This window comes from Heterodontus francisci, chromosome 8 (genome assembly GCF_036365525.1).
Source record: "Heterodontus francisci isolate sHetFra1 chromosome 8, sHetFra1.hap1, whole genome shotgun sequence".
Taxonomy (NCBI): domain Eukaryota; kingdom Metazoa; phylum Chordata; class Chondrichthyes; order Heterodontiformes; family Heterodontidae; genus Heterodontus; species Heterodontus francisci.
The window spans coordinates 30,181,951-30,205,859 of record NC_090378.1 but is presented as its reverse complement, the minus strand read 5'-3'; the positions used below and the strand labels follow the sequence as shown (position 1 = coordinate 30,205,859).

General features: G+C 42.6%; 1 protein-coding gene across 3 annotated transcripts in view; it reads right to left on the bottom strand.

Moving 5' to 3' along the window:
• tie1 (tyrosine kinase with immunoglobulin-like and EGF-like domains 1) overlaps positions 1-23,909 on the bottom strand; it is a 97,179-nt gene that overhangs the window by 7,890 nt on the left and 65,380 nt on the right. For 2 of the 3 annotated variants that reach the window (XM_068036890.1, XM_068036889.1), the window contains 8 exons: positions 21,914-22,189; positions 19,534-19,836; positions 17,733-17,923; positions 16,265-16,475; positions 8,444-8,554; positions 5,662-5,852; positions 4,591-4,704; positions 3,508-3,578 (listed from right to left, as the gene is read on the bottom strand). In XM_068036890.1, coding sequence (XP_067892991.1) covers positions 3,508-3,578; positions 4,591-4,704; positions 5,662-5,852; positions 8,444-8,554; positions 16,265-16,475; positions 17,733-17,923; positions 19,534-19,836; positions 21,914-22,189 — 1,468 coding nt within the window. The remainder of the gene's footprint in view (positions 1-3,507; positions 3,579-4,590; positions 4,705-5,661; positions 5,853-8,443; positions 8,555-16,264; positions 16,476-17,732; positions 17,924-19,533; positions 19,837-21,913; positions 22,190-23,909) is intronic. The other variant, XM_068036891.1, reaches the window with a different exon arrangement.

The window sequence follows — 23,909 nt, the reverse complement described above, 5'->3', positions numbered from 1 at the left end:
GACAGTGCTACACCGAGAAGGATGGTTGCATATACTGACACTACTATACCCATCCAGAATGAAGATGATTAGGTAACTCCCTTGTCAATCATACCTGGAGATTGCACTGCTGTAATTGACTGGGTTTTACTTTACGCACATAGTTTATGTTATGTAACTATTCTCCGTTTACTGCATTTTGCTGGAGAAATCACTCTGCTTCTATCGGGAGCAGCTACTGTAATTTCAGACATGATGGTTCTCAGTGGACGGAGGCACAAAAAGGCAGAGGCAGGGTTCCCCCCACCTTTTTGGCCTGGCACCAGGAGCCCTGCCCCCAGCACAAAATCCGGCCTCTTGAGTCAGCCACACTGCCATAAACAATTCTTTTTCTCTTTCATCTGTATGCATATACTGACAGGGGATTGGTTTCAATAGCATTTATGTGAAATTTTAAAATGAAATTGCTCGTTGTATAAATATAGGATAATCAATAATCTCATGACTATCTAGTAATGCATAATAGTAATAAACAAAATGCTATCCCAGCATTAAAAATCATGGTTTATTTTTGTTAGTTTGATATCAGTAAGAACCAGGAGGGGAATTCTTCCTTTAGTAATAATTGGGAGGCTGCTTCTCTCTACAACTAACGATTCACTAACGAAAGTTCATTCTTAGAATCATGGGTGCAGCATTCAATTTCTGTGCAAAAGCGGGTGGTATCTGATTGGCCCATTATACACTCTGTTATGATCTTGTAGTTTTTTTTTCAGGAAGAATGCGGTATGCCTTTAAGGCTGGAAAAGGAGCAGTACTGCTTTAAGGCAGCAAGCTCCAGGTACTGAGTCAAAGGATGCATTCTCATTGCCGTAGGATACAGCCACTCAGGACCAAGGAGATTGACATTTGAAACGAGCTGAAAAATTGGCCTTTGAGACACAGTTGACAGATAGACAAACAGACAGCTGGACCAGCATATACTGAAGGAAATGAGAGCTCTCCTTCAGTTTATTTGAACCTTATTTATCATACTCTTAGAACTCTGATGTCAAACCAGATTAAGTACTGAAAAGAAAATAACCAAATTCCTTTAACTACTGAACTATAATTGCTGAAATTCATCGCTGGAAAAGAAGAGCATCAATTCAACTGCTGAACTAGAACACGGACTGTTCTACTGTTGAAGAACCCTTTTGCCCCATCGGATGGCTGTGAGGACTTCAAGCAACCTTAGACCATTCCACATTGGAAGAGTCCACTTTGGCAGGAGCGTAAATCTACAAGGACACTATTTTTTCTATTTTAGATGTTGTTTGTATCTTAGTAGTGTTTAAGAATTTGGTTTTTCTAATTGAGCAGTTAATTTGTTGATCTAAAGACACCTGGCTTGGTTAGCCTCATTCGGGGGTTAATAGATGGCACAATTTGGCTGGGTCTTTCTTTAATTTGGAAAGTCTAAAATGGTATGTTAGGTGATCTGTGGAGGGACAGAACTGAATCAACAGTGCATTTCTTCCACCACTATCAGAATCATAAATTTTGATTGGGGGCTTTGACTTGAGCGGTCAGTCATAACATATTAATTGCTTCCTGAAGATTCTACAGATTATGAGATTGCAAAATAGACTATTCTCGCTGCGTATGAGTTAGTCTCTGAAGCTTACCGTCAGAAGTTTAGGAACTTACGAAGATTGGCTGGGAAGACATATTTAGAATTTGAGAGGGTGAAGCAAATTACTTTTGACCATTGGATACAGGCATTGAAGACAGAAACCACACGAGAACCTTCGAGAATTGATTCTCTTCGAAGAGTTTAAAAACTCCATTCCTTCAGTAGTGAGAAGTCATATAGATAACCTGAAAGTTCTGAAAGCTAGGCAAGCAGCAGAGATTGCTGATGATTTTGAGCTTGTGAATTTTGTCTGCCACCCCCATAAATCCGAGAAGGATAGAAAGTGGGAGAGTGAAAGTAAGGCAAGTAGGAATATTTCCTGCATGTGTAGTTACCCGAGCAATGGGAGGTAAAAGGGGTACCACAAATAGATAGCCAAGCATCTGAAACCTTATTTGGGGATTTAGATAATCCAAATGAGTTGTTTAACAGATCATCTATCATTGCAACACAGCAAGCTGATCCAGAGATATACCAAATGGCACAGACAGCTCTGTCAGAAGCTGAAGCCAAAGGAGATCTGGAAGGCTATTATATGGCAAATGGGGTTTTGAGGAGGAAATGGAGACCGCCTCATAGACCTGCAGAGGAAGACTGGACAGTTGTTGAACAGATAGTGGTACCACCTAAATATCGACAAGGATTATTAAGGTTAGCACACCACATTCCTTTTGCAGGATATAGGGGAATTCGGAAGACCAAATTACGCATAAGCCAACATTATTACAGGCCAGGTCTTACAAAGGATGTGAGACAATTTTATAGGACGTGCCATACCTGTCAAACAGTGGGAAAACCACAACCTACCATAAAACCAGGGGATGAAGTATTAATGTTGTTACCATTGCAGGGAGAACCGTTAAAAGCATGGTTCAGTGGCCCATATAGAGTGATCAAATGAGTGGGTAAGGTAGATTACTTGATTGACACCTTTGATCGCTGGAAGAAGAACCGGTTTTGTCACATTAATATGCTCAAACAATATTACCGCAGGGAGGAGGATAAGTCAGTACAGGTATGTCAGGTAATCGGGACTGTTGAGAAGGAAAAGGATAGTAAGGAAAAGGCAGAAGCAAGCCTAGGAAATTCTCAGATGGAATCTCCAACTATGCGATCAGCAAATACAGAATGGCTAGGAAAATTAAACAATAGGCTTTTACACTTGTTTAATTTTCCTAGCCTTAGAGGCAAAACAGTGTGAAGTCCTAACCAGGATTTTCACAATGTTTCAAAAAGTTTGTATGAATAAGCAGGATGTACAACCTTAGCCACATATGATGTGGGTATAGGGGGAAACCACTCCTTTAAAACAACATCCTTGTCACTTAGGTCCAGACAGACAGGCCCAAGTGGAAGCAGAGGTACAATGCCTGCTGAAGGGCAGCTTAGTTGAACCTAGTCAGGACAGTTGGAATTCGCAGGTGCTCTTGATGTCTAAACCTGGTGGGTCAGCTCAAACTTGCATGGGTTCTAGAAAAGTAACTGTGGTAAAGAAGGCAGACTCTTACCCTAATTCTCATTTAAAGGACTGTATGGACATAGTGGGCAACACCATGTATCTTAAAACATGACCTTACTTTCTATTTAGGTCAGTGGAAAGGAAATTGGGTGTATAACGGGTACCTATTTAATGCGCCCCCTCACCCACCTACACCATACACAAAGTTGAATATTTCGCCCCCAGATGTTTGAATGCATGATTCCATTAGGGGATTATTCATTTCTGTTTTCTCTTAGAAGTCTTGACCCCAGATGAGATGTCATTGGCTGCATTAGCACATTAGTGAGTAATATATTATAATGACATGAACGGACCTACCCCAAAATCCACTTTCTAATTATTGGTTACTCACACATCACTTTTTGTTGTATAGACGCTGTAGTTCAAGGACTCGATTGCCATCCATCGCACTGGGAGCCGCCCCTAAACAATTTTTTTTTAGAACATTAGAACATTAGAATTTACAGAGAAAAAAATGGTATCCTGAATAAGGTTGCTTACAGAAGAATGATTACAGGTCAGAGTACAAAAATGTAATGGATTCTTTGTGATAAGAAAAAAACCCCTGACATTTATATGAGAGCAAGGAACTGGTGTCACGCAGTCAATTTGCAAGATTCCATAAACAGATGAGTTGTATCGCCAATTAATCTATCTGTGTTTGTTGAGAAAACAATGATGAGCAGAACACCAAGAGAATTCCCTTCACTCCTTTGAACAGTGCCATTGGATCATTAACATCCACCTGAACCACAGGAACAAGTAGATGTGGCCTCAATTTAACATCTCATCTGAAGGATGTGTAAATCGTGGCGCGGAGTCAACTCCCCCTTGGCCCCTTTATTCCCTTCACCCAATTGATCCTGGCCATCACGTGGGACTAAGTCCTCTTAATTCAGGCTCAGGCTGGGTGTTTGGGATATCGGGTTACAGGAGAGCCACCCTCCACCTAATCCACCAGCTACAGTTAATGGCTTAGTACAAAGAGGAGGAAACTCAGTCCTTTCTTTAACTATCAATTTACTTTATTCACATTGTTGTATAATGTAAGAATAAGGCTTATACACTTGGTTAGACAAAAGCATGCAGCTCACACTGGGTTATACAGTTAATAACAAAGCGAGCTAGAATCAATAAGCACACCCACTAGATTCCTCTGACCTTTCCCTGACCTAGACACAGAAAACAAAGGATAATACCCGAAAAAGGGGAGAGCTGACGCTGGCCAGGTGTTCCGTTCTCTCTCTCTTTTACGTCAGATGGCACTCGTGACAATGCAGCACTCCTCAGTTGTGCACCTAAGTGTTAGCCTAGATAGCGTGCTGGAGCCATTATCAGTACAGAGCAATATGGTCACATGATTCACAGAAGGCTTCAATGAGGGAGAAATACAATAACAATCTGATGGATAAATTACTGTTTTATTCAATCTTACCATCGTCTTTTTTACGTACACCTCTTCCCCTCGGGACAGCCCAAAGTCTGCAATTTTAGCCACAAGATTTTCTCCCACTAATACATTTCTGGCTGCGAGATCCCTGTGAATGAACTGAGACAAATCTTACATCAGATTTGGAAACAGAAAAGTATTTCAGCAATATACAGGGATCAAGGCTCGAATCATTGTGGGATTGAGGCTCAGTAACGGTCGAATAATCTGACAGTGTGGCAGGAAATGAGGTTTGAAAATAGTTCAGTAATTTTTGTGAACTAGTTCTGCTTCTTTGTCTGGCAGTCCATGCACTGATGTCCATGCAGGTTTCTGTGCGTTGATGTGTAAGCACATAACAGACAGTGACAACTTCAATCAGTAGGAGTGTCTGATTAATTCTGCTTTGAGTAGCAACAAATAACCAGTATGTCCTCTAATACGAAGGAAAAATACTGCAGATGCTGGAAAGCAGAAATATAAACAGAAAGTGCTGGAAATACTCCGCAGGTCAGACAGCATCTGTGGAGAAAAACAGAGTTAACGGTTCAGGTCAATGATATTTTCTCCGAACTGAAAAAAAGTTAAAGATGAGACAAGTTTTAAGCAAGTACATAGGCAGGGAAAGTGAGGGGTGTTGGGGGGGTGCGTGAAAAGGATAGGAAAGAATAAAAGGGTAGGTCTGTGATAGAGTAGACGACAGGAGTTCAGCTAATTACACTATTTTATACATACCTAGTATTCACACATATAGTATTTTCAGTACATACACTTGTATACCCAGGTTAAAACCTTCACCAAGCTCAGTACAGTTAGCTGTGTCCTGGAGACACACACACAGTCATGTACAAGCACACACACATCCACATAACCTGTGGACACATACACAGCTGATGTATACTGACGTGCACACACATCCAGTGCACAGCAATGTATATTGATTACACAGATGCGTGTGAATATATGGACCACACATGCACAGTTAACTTGCATGCTCACAATGACTAGGACGACATTCACCTTCATCATTTGACACCACAATGATGCCGAATCAATACCTTCAATACTGTTGCTCACCTGTTTCTCGCTCAGATACTGCATTCCCTTTGTCACATCAGATGCAAACTGTAGCAGCTGTTGAGAGGTCAGCGTTGATGCAGTTCCATGCTCCCTTGCAAATGTTGGGTCTGTTTCCAGAACTCTGCTCTTCCGTAAAAAATCCAGCAGGTTTCCATATGGGGCATATTCAATAGCGATGTACAGATAACCTGGTCAGTCATACAACAGACATATCTAAGCCAGCACATCAGAATCTGGTAACTCCACAAAGTTACTGTGACTGACACTGCCTGCATGCTTCATGACCCTTGATTCTTGCATACTCTCTGACCTATCCCTTAACCTGTGCCCACTTCTTCACCTACCTCTGACTCCTGTACATTCTCTCACTTAACTCTTAATCCCTGTATACCACCTGATGTGACCATTAATCTATGTATCTCTCTTACCCATCTCCTAACACCTCTTTACTACCTGACCTAATCCTTGACTCCTGCTCATTCGCGACCTAACCTCTGACTCTGACTCATTCCTTGATATTATCTCAAATAAATATACAGATACAGGATATGCACAAGTCTGAAAGTCTTTTGAGTTTTACTGCCAGGTGTTGTGCAGTTAGCTATGATTGTGAATGCTAGCTGTGTGCAAATCTGTGCACCAAGTCCCATTTGACCTGTATTTGAAAATACAGTTCGATATATTCTTCATATTGCTGAGTTCTGTATTTTAGAATTAGAACATTGCAGCGCAGTACAGGCCCTTCGGCCCTCGATGTTGCGCCGACCTGTGAAACCATCTGACCTACACTATTCCATTTTCATCCATATGTCTATCCAATGACCACTTAAATGCCCTTAAAGTTGGCGAGTCTACTACTGTTGCAGGCAGGGCGTTCCACGCCCCTACTACTCTCTGAGTAAAGAAACTACCTCTCACATCTGTCCTATATCTATCACCCCTCAACTTAAAGCTATGTCCCCTCGTGTTTGCCATCACCATCCGAGGAAAAAGACTCTCACTATCCACCCTATCTAACCGTCTGATTATCTTATATGTCTCTATTAAGTCACCTCTCCTCCTCCTTCTCTCCAATGAAAACAACCTCAAGTCCCTCAGCCTTTCCTCGTAAGACCTTCCCTCCATACCAGGCAACATCCTAGTAAATCTCCTCTACACCCTTTCCATAGCTTCCACATCCTTCCTATAATGCGGTGACCAGAACTGCACGCAATACTCCAGGTGCGGTCTCACCAGAGTTTTGTACAGCTGCAGCATGACATCGTGGCTCCGAAACTCGATCCCCCTACTAATAAAAGCTAACACACCATATGCCTTCTTAACAGCCCTATTAACCTGGGTAGCAACCTTCAGGGATTTGTGCACCTGGACACCAAGATCTCTCTGTTCATCTACACTACCAAGAATCTTCCCATTAGCCCAGTACTCTGCATTCCTGTTACTCCTTCCAAAGTGAATCACCTCGCACTTTTCCGCATTAAACTCCATTTGCCATCTCTCAGCCCAGCTCTGCAGCCTATCTATGTCCCTCTGTAACCTACAACATCCTTCGGCACTATCCACAACTCCACCGACCTTAGTGTCATCCGCAAATTTACTAACCCACCCTTCTACACCCTCTTCCAGGTCATTTATAAAAATGACAAACAGCAGTGGCCCCAAAACAGATCCTTGCGGTACACCACTAGTAACTAAACTCCAGGATGAACATTTGCCATCAACCACCACCCTCTGTCTTCTTTCAGCTAGCCAATTTCTGATCCAAAGCGCTAAATCACCTTCAACCCCATACTTCCGTATTTTCTGCAATAGTCTACCATGGGGAACCTTATCAAACGCCTTACTGAAATCCATATACACCACATCCACTGCTTTACCCTCATCCACCTGTTTGGTCACCTTCTCGAAAAACTCAATAAGGTTTGTGAGGCACGACCTACCCGTCACAAAACCGTGCTGACTATCGCTAATGAACTTATTCTTTTCAAGATGATTATAAATCCTGTCTCCTATAACCTTTTCCAACATTTTACCCACAACCGAAGTAAGGCTCACAGGTCTATAATTACCAGGGCTGTCTCTACTCCCCTTCTTGAACAAGGGGACAACATTTGCTATCCTCCAGTCTTCCGGAACTATTCCTGTCGACAATGACGACATAAAGATCAAGGACAAAGGCTCTGCAATCTCCTCCCTAGCTTCCCAGAGAATCCTAGGATAAATCCCATCTGGCCCAGGGGACTTATCTATTTTCACACTTTCCAAAATTGATAACACCTCCTCCTTGTGAACCTCAATCCCATCTAGCCTAGTCGCCTGAATCTCAGTATTCTCCTCGACAACATTTTCTTTCTGTACTGTAAATACTGACGCAAAATATTCATTTAACACTTCCCCTATCTCCTCTGATTCCACACACAACTTCCCACTACTATCCTTGATTGGCCCTAATCTAACTCTAGTCATTCTTTTATTCCTGATATACCTATAGAAAGCCTTAGGGTTTTCCCTGATCCTATCCGCCAATGACTTCTCGTGTCCTCTCCTTGCTCTTCTTATCTCTCCCTTTAGATCCTTCCTGGCTAGCTTGTAATTCTCAAGCGCCCTAACTGAGCCTTCACGTCTCATCCTAACATAAGCCTTCTTCTTCCTCTTGACAAGCACTTCAACTTCTTTAGTAAACCACGGCTCCCTCGCTCGACAACTTCCTCCCTGCCTCACAGGTACATACTTATTTTTTTGACCTTTGTGTAGAATTTGGTTTGGTTTCAATTCTTACCTCTGTTCTCACAGGCTCCCAGCAGATTGATGATATTGGGGTGATGCCCAAGTTTACACAAAACCTCCAGCTCTCCTGCAAAGTCTCTGTGATCATTCTCAGAGGCAAATTCTGTGTAAAGTACAATACATAGTTGTTACGTACTTTTAGCATGGTGTTGTTCAATAGAAATTACATGACAGGTCCAGCTACATCAACACTGTTTTATCCACATGCACTAGTTTTAGTAAAATATCTCCTTGTGTTCACCTACACAGTACAGATAAAGATATCACATGTGTATATTTACATAACAAACATCTGCCAGTCTTCAGTAACTGTGGAAATAAAGCACAATGTTCAAAAAACACTTGCAATCTGCTTTTTATTTTACCATTTTATTAACAAACACACACAAAGGTATATATGCAAACATGATGCAAATATGAGTACTGAGGTCACCTGTCCAATAAATGTTACTGATTTATTATTTATTAATCAGAAATGCAATTAGCTGCATCTGGAATCTCTAATAGAAACATGTGGCTCACTTATTGGATAACATTGCGTTTGCATAGTTACCTCCTACCTGCAGATGAAGGTGGCTCGATTTTCAAATCAATTGCACTCAATAAAAAGAGAAAGAGCGTGCAACTGATTAGAAATTGCTTCGGTCAATTGCTGCCCATTTAGCACCGCGCTTATTTTCTGGATATAGAATCATAGAAAGAAGCCGCTCAGACCATCACGCCTCTGTCGGCTCTTTGAACGAGTCATCCAGTTCATCCTCCTCCCCTGCCCTTTCCCCAAAGCCCTGCAAAATGTTCCTCTGCAAATACTGAACCAATTCCCTTTTGAAAGTTATATTAAACCTGTTTCCCCCACCTTTTCAGGGAGTGAATTCCAGATCATAACTCACAGTTTAAAAAACATTTACATGTCACCTGTGGTTCTTTTGCCAGTTATGTCTACAAGTGACTTAAGAGCCACACACCAGTTCTCAGTTGCAATGTTTGAGTGTGGCCCTGATGACTTTATTTAGATGTCAACATAACACCTTGGATTTTGCATCAGAATTGCACGAGGAGTCATGAACCCACCTCTATAAAATGGATGTGCTATGGGCTGTGTTCTATATGGAAATGCTTTTAAACAGGCCTATGATAAGACCTATAGTTGTATATTGAGACTGCTTTTCAGCATCTTTATTTTTCCCCCAATCCCCAATCTCTGTTAGCACTGAGGAAGCATTGTTAGGTATTTGTCAACTTCCTTTTTTTTGGTACATCCACAAGACTGATGCAATGGGTTGCTCCTTGGGAATCCCACTTCACTTATGTTATTTGGAGGAAGAAGAGGAGCAGCAAATGAGGAATGCCAGGTAGGCTGCTCCAGAGGCACACATCCAGTGGTACTCTCACACCTGTATTTCCAGGCAGAGGCAGACCTACCTAACACTGCGTCAATTGCTGGAAAGACCTCGACAGCTAATATGCATCATAGGGTTGTCACTGCTGGTATTAGTAAGGTCAGCTGTGCCCCCAAATTATCTTTCTCTGCCTCCTTCAGGGATTCCATACAATAGAATAGCAAACAGGGCCACACTCCTCGCTACCCCACCTTATGCAACATCACTTCCACTTCACCAGCCATTAAAGAGCAGGCTTGATTGTTGTGTTACTCCATTACTTGGTCAAAGACTTTTTATATTGCTTCTACACTATTTTAGTCATTCATGGGATGTGGACATCACTGGCAATGTTAGCATTTATTGCCCATCCCTAATTGTCCTTGAGAAGGTGGTGGTGAGCCACCTTCTTAAACTGCTGCAATCTGTGTAGTGTATGGTGGCAGTCATTGGATTTATTATTTCCCATTTTTATCACTCACGCAGCCTTTGGAAAGACTGGAATATATATAAAAATATTATAAGTCTTAATAGAGCTACCAATATATTTTCCCCCTATCTTGTCACTTACTTATAGGTGGCCACATCCCTTTAAACATCCCCAGCAGCTCACATGAGCCCACTCCAGTAGGTTCCAATGCAAGGCCCAGTATGAATGAGATACTTGTTGTGGGAGCACCTTAAGAGGACCATCTTAAGAGGACCATCTTAAGAGGCTGTAAGTGAAGGTCACCAGAGGAGGTGATGTCATGTCACACATGACCAGGGGGTTGTGGCTGTAGTCCGACAGAGTGAATCGTGTGTAGGTGTATCCTGTAGTAGTTGTGTATATATCTGTTCTAATTTAAGTTATAATAAAACCCCACATATTCTTTGGATATTACTTGGAGTCCTGTGAATCTTACAATAGTTCACAAATCAAAGGAATAAGTAATATTATATGGTGGCAACTTTTGGGATATATTTTTTCTGAAGAACACCAAATATTACATTGTGGCAACATTTGATTTTTTCTGAAGAAAACACTAAGAGAGAACAAAGAACAGCTGTTTGCCTACCTGGAATGGCTATAGCTTCAGGTGGAGAGCAGTTGGCAGGAGACTGCACCCACCCCCCACCCCCCAAACAGTGCAGTGAGCTAGGATTGCAGACAGGACACCAGGAGGTTTTGAAACTCTGTGAGTACAGCAGGCAATTTGCCAGGAGGCTGTAGCTTTCAACTAATCTGACAATGGGTCGAAAAATTTGAAAAGAAGTAGCTAGTCATTATTACATTAGTTTTCCATTTTTTTGCTCTGTGGGTGGGGTCTAAGCTGAAAAGAATGAGACGAGTTCAACAGCGCCACTGGAGGTCCAGCACCAAGTAAAAGGCTGGTTGTGACAACTGCCCGTACTGCAAGCTGCAGATCTCTGCAGAGAAAAAAAAAACTGCTCTCAGCTTAAAAAACAGAGTATCTCTCTTGGCAATGCAGATCATCAATGTCATCAGTGCGTCCAAACATTTGCTGGCTTGCTAGTATGAATCCATGTAAGCGCACATGACGTCATCACGTAATGATGTCAAATGTAATGACATCCAAGTGTTGCCTCACCCCTCAATGGCCGCGATCATCACCTCCATCTCCCCCAACAGTGCCCTGCTGCCCCCCGCAATCGCTGCCTCAATTGCCGCTACTCTTCCCTGCTCCCTCCAATGATTGCCACCTCAATCACAGCGTTCAATTTCCCGCTTACTCCCATCATTGCTGCTTCCCTTCGCCGTTCCTTCCCATGCCTGCCTGCTCGCCGCTCCATCCCGCCACTTGCTGCTCAGAGAAGCGGCGGGGGTGAGCAAGCAGGGTGTGAGTGGCGGGGGGGGGGGATGTGATGAGGGGCGAGGGGCGAGTGGCGAGGCAGGAGGCGAACGGTGAGCAGTCATAAGTGGGAGAGAATGGCGGGATGGAGCGGCGAGCAGGCAGCATGGCAGAATTTAGCAGCATGCAGTCAGGAGAGGCAGGAAAGAGTGGTGAACAGTCGGGCGCAGGAGTGAGTGGGAAGCTGAATGTGGTGATTGCAGGAAAGAGAAGTGGCGATTGAGGCGGTGATCGCGGAAGGGAGTGGGGTACTGTTGACGGGGTGGAGGCGGGGATCGCGGCCATTGACAAGTGAGGGGTTTGGGTTCAATTTTTTTTGTGTCAAATTGACAGTGCCATCTTTATTATTGGCAGCTGCCTGTGACGTTGCAGACAGTGATGTTTCAGTCGATGAGGCTGCATTTGCTCATGTGCCAGAACTGCGCCACCTAGCGGCTGTGTTGTCAGCAAACGCAGCCTTTAAAAAAAGAGAAGCTGTGTAAACTGTCATGAAGACCTCCACCTGCCAAGAGTGAGGCATATTAATTTTGTCACATGAACATTAATTTTAAACTGTTGCTGGAGTGAAGAGATGACTTGTTTAAAGAGATCAGCAGTGGCTGGAAAGCATTTGCATACTAAGAGGCAGTGCTTGAAAAGACAGTGGGAACTACTCATTGATTCAATTAACAGAGATTGGTCTGGGCAATGGTGATCCACATCCTGTCAGTGTAAGAGACAGCCCTACACGCCCCTCACCAAGAGCTTTGGAATCTACAAACGCAGGAGTTTATTAAAAAAGCAAGTCACATGACTAACCTGCCGGCCCAGGTCTGGTTTTGAACTGCTCACAGAACAGTTTGGGTCAGACTGCAGATTACAACTGAACTTGGAACAAAAGCCTCTCTCCTGTCTGTCTCTCTCTCTTTCACTAACCTCTGGATCCAATTAAGTCACTTAAACCTCAAGAGAGAAAAGATTTCTACATTGAAACAAGTTTTAAAGCGTGCACTGGGCCCCAACGACATGGCAAGCATTATTGGCAACCAAAGACTCTACATCGAACTCAAAGGGACTGTAACTAAAACCCAGCTATTGCCTCAAACTTTTCCCCTTTATTCTATCTACTTCTGTCTCTATCTGCACGTGTGTTTATCGCATATGCAAGATAGCATGGTCGCATCATGTATTCATAGTCGTTAACCAAATTAGAGTTTAAGATTAATATACTTCCACCTTTCTTGTTTAAATCTAAGAAAACCTGTCTGATTAATTTCTTTGCTTTACAATTGGAAAACAGCGAACAAGGATTCACTGAGGGGGAGCTAAAAACAGGGTGTTTTTAAAATTAAACCCTATTATGGTTAAACCAGGCAAAGGCTGAGAGGGAACCCCTAGACCCCTTTCTCACCTGGTTGTAACAAAACAAAGAAAGCAGCTGTCGACTCTCACTCTTAAAAGGGACAGGTCTGCAAAAACAAACCTGTTTAAAAAGGGCAACAGAAAGCTGTACCTGTGAGATGGAAAAGCAGTAAAGCAGAGGGTTTGTAAAAGAATTGTGCCGGTGAAAAAGCCTATATTTGTGAAATAGCAGGTTCATCCAGAAAATGGCATTCAGGTATCCAATTATGGATTGGAAGGCGTCAGACATAGCGTCTGGATTTCAACTGTTTCAACAGGGGATGGAACTCTATTTTCTGGATAAAGAAGCGAGTGAACAAGAGAAACAAGCTGTGAAAATCAAGATCGCAATGAGGGCCTGCAATGGATCAACGCATCAGGATTGTCAGCTGAGGATCAGAATGACCCTAGCGAGCTGTGGACATTCCTGGAGGAGCAACTCAAGGTAAAGTTTCCGAGCACATAGGCTTGAGCTTACAACCTACTGGCAAAGGCAAGATGAGTCCATTGACCAGTTGTTGTGAGGTACCAAGACAAAGCTCAAGAATGCGACTTTGCAGATACTGAATTGTCAGAATGGATTATCGAGCTAGTAATAGTGTCTACCCTACTAGAAGCCTTTCAAAAAGACCTGAAAGAAAAGAAGAATGGGCACACCATAGATGCACTATTCAATGAAGAAAATTTGAAGCCATCATGGCTGGGTGCCAACAATTACAAGTGTTGGCAATTGGCATGGTAACCAAGGCTCAGAAGTCTGCTAAGCCTTGTAGAAAATGTGGCCTGATTCACCCAATTCACAGTTGTCTGGCATACCAGTACTTGTGCAAAGCTTGTGGCATGTAAGGACATTGGGCAAGGCAGTGCAGAAGGCTGAGCTCAGATACTACACACAGGAATGGTGGGAGATCACATGCAGAGGGTACGTCTGGAAGACAGGATCGCAAATACAACAAAAGGTATGCTAACACACAACAAAACCCAAGAAGTACATCAGGTCAGCAGAGAAACAGATTGCCAAGAGGACACAGGTGAAGAATGTACTCATGCGAACAGCGAGCAAGCATTTCACATAGTTAATTTGGATCAACATGTCAAAGCTTTCACACAATCTGAGGCATTTGCCATGATCAGGATTATATGTGCACAGCAGGGTGGCAAGCACAAGCTCAGAGTAAAAATCGACACTGGAGAAAGTGCAAATATTTTACCCCGCTGTATACTGAAGGACATGTATTTAAAGAAATGGGAATCTATGGTGCAACTATAGGCTGACTGCCTACAATGGATTCTCTAATCAAGTGCATTGAAACGATAACCTTGCAGTGCAGCTATGGGAGCTCCGAATGGCTACCACAAATGTTTTATATTGTAGACACAACTGGACCAGCTGTCGCAGGACATCCAGTATACCGAGGTCTACGAATTGTCACAATACATGAAGTCAGTGATGCACCGAAGGTGGTGTAAAATATCCAGGTCGTGTGTATCGGGTTGGTCTATGTAAAGGATGACACAAAGAGGTTATATATCCTCAGGCCTCAGTTCATTGCAGCAAGTACCCAGAGGCCAGAGGGACTGCCAGTGATTGGTGATGTTGCCAGTCATCATTTTTCTAAGCTTTCTGAACAAGGGAAGATGAAGGCATTATATGACAGGCAAGCAGGACCAGAATTAGCTCGATTGTGAGTAGGACAGAAGGTCAGAGAGCAATCATGCATCTGGAACTTGGTATCCTGCAGATGATGCTAGGATATGTGACTAGTCCAGATTGTACGAGGTCCAGACACCCAACGGTGCAATTCTCAGACAGAACCGAAGTCAACTCAGAGAACTATATGACAGCACTATATGTAACAATCGTGTGGCATCGCGGACACATTCAAAGACAAAGTCTGAAGGTGAAGATACAGAGGCTACAAGCACACAGGAAGAACATGCTAACCAGAGTTCTGAATTACCAGAGTCTCAGAACAGTCGTCAAGACGAGCTCAGCTCTGGGAAGAGGTTTATGATAACAAGATTGCGATGAATAAGCAAACCTCCTTTAGGTTCTAGACAGTGTTAAACTTGCTTACTTGTAAATAATGTTTTGTTTTAATCACGTGTAGTTAGTTTGAACTGCAACATCATTGCACATTGCACATATGTTTTTATCTTTGGAAAAAAGGGGGATGTTGTGGGACCACCTTAAGAGGCTGTAAGTGAAGGTCACCAAAGGAAGTGATGTCGAAAATACATGACAAGAGTAATGTGGGTGTAGCCCAACAGAGTAAGACACATGTAGATGTGCTCCAGTAGTAGCTGTGTATATATCTGTTCTAGTTTAAGTTATAATAAAAACCCATGGATTCTTTGCATATTACTTGGAGTCCTGTGAATCTTACAATAGTTTACACACCAAAAGAACAAGTAATATTACAATACTCAAACGATGTAAATGAAGATTATGAGGACCGTCAGACTAAAACCCAATCAGAAAATCTCCACTAGTGAATGTTACACAATTGACAATTCCCGTGCAAATGCCCAAAATTGCACTGGATTTGAAAGGTGATATTTTAAATTTCCTCCGAGTTTCAGCTCAAACTCAATTGCATATTGTCAAAAGCAAAATCTGCCATGAACCACAGCAATCTGGCATATCAATTCTGTGATATGTTTAAGAGTGATATCTTTGTAAAGTTTGATTAAATGCACCTGAAAATGGGTTTATCACAAAAAAACATTTTAAACCACAGTATCAATCCATCACCTGTGAGTAGCCTGATCTTAAAAAACTGAAAATGACTTCTAAAAAATATACAGAACATTTTCTAGTTAGATTGGGGTACAGTTCCTTGGTAAATTTAAAATAAAATTTCATTTAAAAAACCTGTCAGAAAGTACCTATCAGCATTTTTGCACCCAAACGTTCCAGCTTAATTTTTGGCACCTCTTCAAAGGCCTGCAAATAAGTGCAATTTGTGGAAATTCCCAATGGTGATTAATTCACCCCGGGGGTGTAGCCAGTTTTGTGGGCAGAGCTAGATTCTAGTGCAATGTTTTTAAAACTAGTGCAAAGGATCACAGAAATGCGTTGAATGCAATTTTCTCTTAAAATTCTGTGATCTTTTGCACCCTTTACTTTGAGAAAACCAGTGCAATCATGCTGGAACTCCAGGCCAAAGGCCCCATACTAAATTTTAAAGGAAGAGATACCTTTTAACATTTTAATTGCAGCATTCATCTTCAGTCCATCTTTTTTAATCAAGGCTTTGATGACTTGCCCAAAATTTCCTTCTCCAATAACATCCTCGAATTTGATGTTATCCCATTCCAGGATGGGATAAGTGAGAGGCTCGGGCTGTGGTTTGGGCCTGCGTGTGAGCGTCAGAGTTCCAGAATTAAACTGAAGGACTGTCTCTTCACCCTCAGAACAAACAAACAAAACTAAAGGTTACCTACTTGTTGCCCTTTGGCTATATGGGATTGTAACAGCATCTTGTAGCAACAGCAGAGACCTAAATGATTCGACGATTCATGCAGATTATAAACCAGGAAAATGAGTTATAACAATTAAATATATGAAAGAATTTCAACAAGGAATCCCTTCCTTAAACAACACAGACCTACACTGACATTCTGCTTGACAGAAATGGGATCATGACTTTGTAGCTAACTTTGAGCTGTTACAGAAGAACTTAGTTTCCATAATACCAATGGATTACACGCAGCAAGTGCCAACGTCACTGATTTTATGGATCAGTCTTAGTGTGAACTAATGCAGTGTCAAAGAATCAATCTCAATAACAGAGCTAAACTCACTCTTAATGCCAACCCCGAGAGTGCAAATGTGACACCATTCATTTAAAAAAGATGAAGGTTTGTGTTTTAAAAAAGTCATGAGACTTATGGACTGACATCTGAAAGACCCTTTACATGTTAAGGTTAATGGGTAAGACAGCTTTTGTCAAACAGCCAGAAATCTTTTACAGCTTGTTCAACTTGTACCCATTTCCTCAACGTTGTTTTGTGTTTGGAAGCCTGATGGCCAACAAAGATGCAGAAGCACAAAAGGCAGAAATGAGAAGGAAAAAAAAGATAGACTTCAGGGACAGAAAGGAGAAAATGTAAGAAAAGTCAAGAATAAATAAAGATTTACTTGGCCCATCAAAGCTCATCCTTCTACTTCCCTTTATTACATCCAGCCTCATTTTGAACGCCCTGTGTTTTTGTTTCTACTACTTTGCATGCTGGAGAAAAATGTGTAAAGCAAACTCCAAAAGCAAGAATCACTGAAAAGGAACAGGAAGAAATACAGAAAGAAGAGAAAGAAAGATTAAGAGGAACGGACTTGCAGGATTATGAACTGGTTATTATAAAGGCCAATCAAAAATGGCCAAATAAAAGCAAAATACTGCAGATGCTGGAAATCTGAAATAAAAACAAGAAATGCTGGAAATGCTCAGCAGGTCTGGCAGCATCTGTGGAGAGAGAAGCAGAGTTAACGTTTCAGGTCAGTGAAATGGCCAAAGTTAAGTTTCTCATGATATCATTTTGATAGGCAAGTAAAAGATCATAAGCAACAGCATTGCGAGATCTCCCTGGAACATTTAATATGAAACTTTAATTTGAATAAAATCAGCAGATTACACTATGAATTTAACTTAACCTGAGTGGTACTTACAGATCCTGATTGGTAAGTGAAGGTTCGGCGTCGCTTAAAGAGGGATTTACGTACGCAGAAAAGGCCCAGGAGTGCAAGAAGAATGGTCAGACAGGTGACAGACACTGAGCCCACAATGGCCATCAAGAGCTGCTGGTCACCACCAGGGGCCTGCTCCAAATTCCCCGATACTTGAACCACACTAGAAGTAGCTGAGGAAAAGGAACAACATGAGGTAACAAAAGTCCTTTTTAGTAACTTGGAAAGATCTCTCTTTTATTCCTCATAGGTCCTTGGGTCTCTTCAATCAGCCACACAAGCAAATGACAGGGAAATCCTCTACTAAATCACAAAGCAAACGCAAGTAGAACAGTTGTTTTTTTCTTAAGTGCTGGACTTATTTTATTTTATTTAGAGATACAGCACTGAAACAGGCCCTTCGGCCCACCGAGTCTGTGCCGACCAAGAACCACCCATTTATCCTACACTACAGTAATCCCATATTCCCTACCACCTACCTACACTAGGGGCAATTTATAATGGCCAATTTACCTATCACCTGCAAGTCTTTGGCGGTGGGAGGAAACTGGAGCACTCGGCGAAAACCCACACGGTCACAGGGAGAACTTGCAAACTCCGCACAGGCAGTACCAGAATTGAAGCCAGGTCCTTGGAGCTGTGAGGCTGCGGTGCTAACCACTGCACCACTGTGCTGGATTCTGAATGTTACTGACTGTGCAAGTGCACCCTCTGTAAAACTCCATCGTAGAACAGAGCTCGCTCAATGACTATCAGCTCTGAAGCTGCAAGAATCTGTATCAGAAGCCGAGGCTTGAAATTTTGGGGTTAGCCTCTCTGTAATTCCTTAAATACAATTGCTCTACCTGGATTTTCCACTCAGGTGAGATCCCGAAAGTTGGTTGAAGTACAAATTGAACCGACTCAATGTCAAGTAAGCTGACTTTAAGATATTTCGCATTAATTTGGGGTCTTTGAGTCTGGCCTTTTGTGCATCCCCCCACTCCTTATGCCCGACCTTTAGCAGCCATGCCTAGAGCTTCCTAGGCCCCTGGCTCTGGAATTACTTGCCTATCCCCCTCCATAGTTCTGCCTCCTTCATCGTTTAAGACCTTGCATAAAACCTACCTCCTAGAACAAGCTTTTGGTCACTCCTCCCATTATTTCCTACGGCTCATACAAAGCTCTTCTGCCCATATTCTGGCACACACCAAGTCCCTTTCATCCATCACTTCTGGGTTCACTGACTTACATTGGCTCCCAGTTCATCAACGCCTCAAATTTAATATTTTCATTCTCGAGTTCAAATCTCTCTACATCCTTCCCTATCTCTGTAACCTCCTCCAGCCCTACAACCCTCTGAGAACTCTGCATTCCTTCAATTCTGCCCTCTTGTGCAATCCTAATTTCCTTTGTACCACCATTGGTGGCCGTGCCTACAGTTGTCTAAGCCCTAAACTCTGCAATCCCCTCCCTAAATCTGTCCATCTCTCTACCTCTCTCTCTTTTTAAGATGCTCCTTACACCCCATCTCTTTGACCATGCTTTTGGTCACCTAATTAATATCTCCTTATGTGGCTCAATATCAATTTTTGCCTGATAACACTATTGTGAAGTGCTTTGGGACATTTTACTGTACTAAAGGTAGTTTAGAAGTGCAAGTTGTGTTAGGAAAAAAAGCAAGGATTGACCTGATGCCCTTTAACACATATACAGAGTGAATACTAGCAATACATGCCCATGTACACACATATAAACAAATCCAGATGTAGACTGTAGTTAGCTGAGTTCTTACAATTCTTACCTGGTGGAGTTGCTGCTGTTCGAAGTTCTTTCATTGGGTTTGGCTGGCTCTCTCCCTTATTGTTCCTGGCTAGAACCTCTACTAGGTAGGGGGTCTCGGCCTGCAACCCCTGCAAGACATACTCTGACGTTGGCATCTCCGCCAAATTGATCGGTGTGACTTCAGTATATGTTGCAGCACCGTAGACTTTACACCTTATAACCACAGAAGAGATGGCGTGTTTTTTTGGTAACACCCAGGAGATCACTGCAGATGTGTCAGTAATGTTTGATATCTTAACATCATAAGGTGCTGGAGGAATAGCTGTAGTTAAAAATAAGGAAGAGAATATTCACTCATTTAGTTTCTTAAGGGTACCCGCAGGCTTCCCCAGAGTGCAACGTTTATGATGGGCAGTGGAGCACATTCATTGATAAAGCTCTAAGGGAACAAAATGTCATACCAGTAGTCTGGACTTATAAACACTTTGATTCCATGTTCTCATCCATTATAGATCATGTCACCTCAGTTTACTGGTACATACGCAACTCCAGGTGTTAGCTGCAGCTCAGTTGGTGGCCCCCATGCCTCTCGTTTAGAAGGCTGTAGATTCAAGTCCCATTCCAGGTACTTAACCAACAATTCTAGGCTGACCATCCAGTGCAGTCCTGAGGGAGTGACACACTATTGAAAGTCCTGTCTCTTGGATGTGACATTAAACCAAGGCCTTTGTCTGCCCTCTCAGGTGGATGTAAAAGATCCCATGGTACTACTTCAAACAAGAGCAAGGGAATCTTGCCCAATATTTATCCCTCAACCAACATCACTAAAAAACAGATTATTTGGCAATTATCACATCGTTGCGACCTTGCTGTGGCTAAATTGGCTATTGTGTTTCCTACATTACACTTCAAGTAAAGTACTTCATTGGCTGTAAAGTGATTTTTGGATGTCCTGAGGTTGTGAAAGGCATTATATAATTGGAAGTCTTTCTTCCTTCATAACAGGATTCCTGTGTGTACAAGAAAGTCTGGTGTTTTTTTAATTGAATTTTTAAGAGTTTACATTCATCTCTTTGATATTTTATGACGCTACGGTATATTTTTGGTGCTTGTGTTCAGGTTATCTGTTATAGATATGCCTGTGATACAAGCAAATTGAGGTTGGCATAAATTTAAAATTGTGTCTATGTCAAAACAATCCTCCCACTGTCAGTCGAGCTCCGTCCTGCCTTGACAGATCTGACCCTGTCAGCTCGGGGACAATGGACTGTGCATCAGGAGGTTGGGTGGTGCTCCTTCAGTATGAAATAACTGGGAATAATAAATAGCAAGCTCTTAGGAAGAATTTATTCACCATTCAGCAAAACAGTTGCACCACAATTGTATAAAAGAAAAATGCTGCGGATGCTGGAAATCTGAAATAAAAACAGAAAGCGCTGGAAATAGTTCATAGATTGAAATGTTAACTCTGTTTCTCTCTCCACAGGTGCTGCCAGACCTGCTGAGTATTTTCTGCTTTTTCTGTTTTTATTGCACACTTGTATTGGTTACATGCTTTTGTTCCAGGCTGCCTTTAACTTTTGTCAATATACAGGGTAACTACATAGCAAAATGTTTAAAAGCAAATGGAGCAGCACTTTGATGGAAAAAAAAAACTGATCTGGAGCAGATTAGGTCACACCTTCAAGGATGCTGAAGTTGGTTTGGATTTACTCAGGAGTGCTTGAGTTTGAAGGCACACAGGGAGACCTGAATAAGTTTGCTTCAAATAGATAGGAACTCTGTTTGGTTAGCAATTTTAAAAAGGTACAGGCCCTGGAAATCCACTGAGACACGTATCTCGGTGTAAGTGCTGAACTGCAGTCACCCCACACCTCTGCTGCCAAGGCCACCAACATCAGAAAGGTCAAGGGAATGCTCCTTAATTATCATTCCAATGACAGGCATCCACGCCACTAGCAACACATCTGGGACAGCCTTGGGGCAGCCACATGAGGTTGGAAAGTTCAGCAGAAGAATGCTGAGCCGGGGGTTGGTGGAATAGGGGTGTGGAGTGCCTGGTCCTCCTTGGAAGAAGCAATCAGGTACTCCCCCTCCCCCACACCCCAAGACCCCCTTATAAAGGGGGCTACTTGAGAATAAGAATTAAAAATTAATGGGTTCAAGTCTCGATTCCGGCATGTACATCCGGCCTAGTTTCTGAAACGGCTGCAGATTTTCAGAACAGCCTGCGTCTACTTTTATCATTTAGAAGAAGGTAAATCTTTATGACTTTTCTTTCTTCCCATCAGAGAATGAGAAAAAAATTGGCCGTAGCAAAAGAAGGCAAACAGTAAGGGGTCAACAGAGAGAAACCGCCAGAGAGGGCAACTCCAAAATGGGCAAAAAGTCTCACTTACAGTCACTGAAGGTCCAAGATGTGACAGGAGTGCTCCATTCACCCGCAACATTAGACTGAGCACGAACACGAAACTGATACTGTGTGCTGGGACTCAGATCTTTGAGAGTTTCATTTCCAGCTGTATCGATCCAGGTGGGCCTGCTGGGTGGTTCCATCTGTTGGTACTCGATAGTGTATTTGTTTATTTTCTTTGTGCTGAGAGGTGGGAGCCACGTCAAGTGTATGCTGGTCAGGGACAAGGGTATGGCCTGTAGGTTTCTAGGAGATGGTGGGCCTGCACAGACAGAACCAACTTCTTCATTTACATTGCACTGACTCTCTAAGTGTATTCATAATTGAACAAAGAGACCTCATGGTACTGAAATAAGGGTGAGCCTTGCCACTGCCTCAATACTGAAACCTTGTGTAACTCTCGGCTACCAACACCTGTGTAAATCAGAATATTCTGCTACTGTATCTTGGGTGAAATGAAAATATGCACACCGCATACCACACTAACAGCATTGCACTGACCCTGTGCAACAGAATGTTATCATAGCATTATACCTCATGTAACACAATAACATACATGTTGTGTAATACCATGGCACTATAATCAGTGTAATAAATTGATATGGATACGCTGTGTAACATGGAAGTACCATGGGACAATAACTTGCAAAACACGGAGATACTATGGGACCATATCCTGTGTAACATAGGAATAACATGAGTCTGTGCCCTGTATAACATGGAGATGCTATAGACCTGTACTCTGTGTAACACAGATACCATGGGACACCCTGCTGTGTAACACAGAGCGGGAATGGGACTGTACCCTGTATGAAACAGACTTTCTATGTTGCTGATACTGGGTGTTAACACCCCTCAAGTTGATAAGCAGAAGTTGTTTGAAGAAAAAAAACATTTCTTTTTATCCTAATTTATTACATGCTGGGTCCCGAGTTCTCCATGAAAATCACAGCTGAATTTGTGCCTGGCACAGATAAACTTCTCTGCCATTCTTTGCATATGCATTCCACTTTCCCACATTGTCGCTACTGAATCAATGCCTGTCTTGGGGTATTGGGTGACTGGGAAAAGTATTTACCTAGTCTTCTGATTCCAAATGGTGCCAAGGAACACCATCTTCTCATCGTCACCTGAAATGTGCAAGGTGAGAGTCACTATCCCTGACGTCAAGACAACATTGACCGAGTAAGGCATCAAGGATCCCTAGTAAAATTGAAGTCAATGGGAATCAGGGGGAAACTCTTCACTGGTTGGAGTCATACCTAGTGCAAAGGAAGATATTTGTGGTTGTTGGAGGCCAATCATCTTAGCCTCAGGACATTGCTGCAGGAGTTCCTCAGGACAGTGTCCCAGGCCCAATCATCTCCAGCTGCTTCATCAATGACCTTCCCTCCATCATAAGGTCAGAAGTGGGGATGTTCACTGATGATTGCACAGTGTTCAGTTCCATTTGCAACTCCATAGATAATGAAGCAGTCCATGCCCACATGCAGCAAGACCTGGACAACATTCAGGCTTGGGCTGATAAGTGGCAAGTAACATTTGCATCACACAAGTGCCAGACAATGACCATCTTCAACAAGAGAGAGCATTACTACCTCCCGTTGACATTACCATCACCAAATCTCCCACCATCAACATCCTGGGAAGGGGGGGACGGTGTCACCATTGACCAGAAGCTTAACTGGAGTAGCCATATAAATACTGTGGCTACAAGAGCTGGTCAAAGGCTCAGTGTTCTGCAGCTAGTGACTCATCTCCTGACTCCCAGAGCCTCTCCTACAAGGCGCAAGCCAGGCATGTGATGGAATACTTTCCACTTGCCTGGATGAGTGCATCTCAAGAACAACAACTCAAGAAGCTCGACACCATTCAGGACAAAGTAGCCTGCTTGATTGATGCCCCATTCACCATCTTAAATGTTTAGTCGTTCCACCACTGGCAGCAGTGTGTACCATTGACAAGATGCACTGTAGCACCTC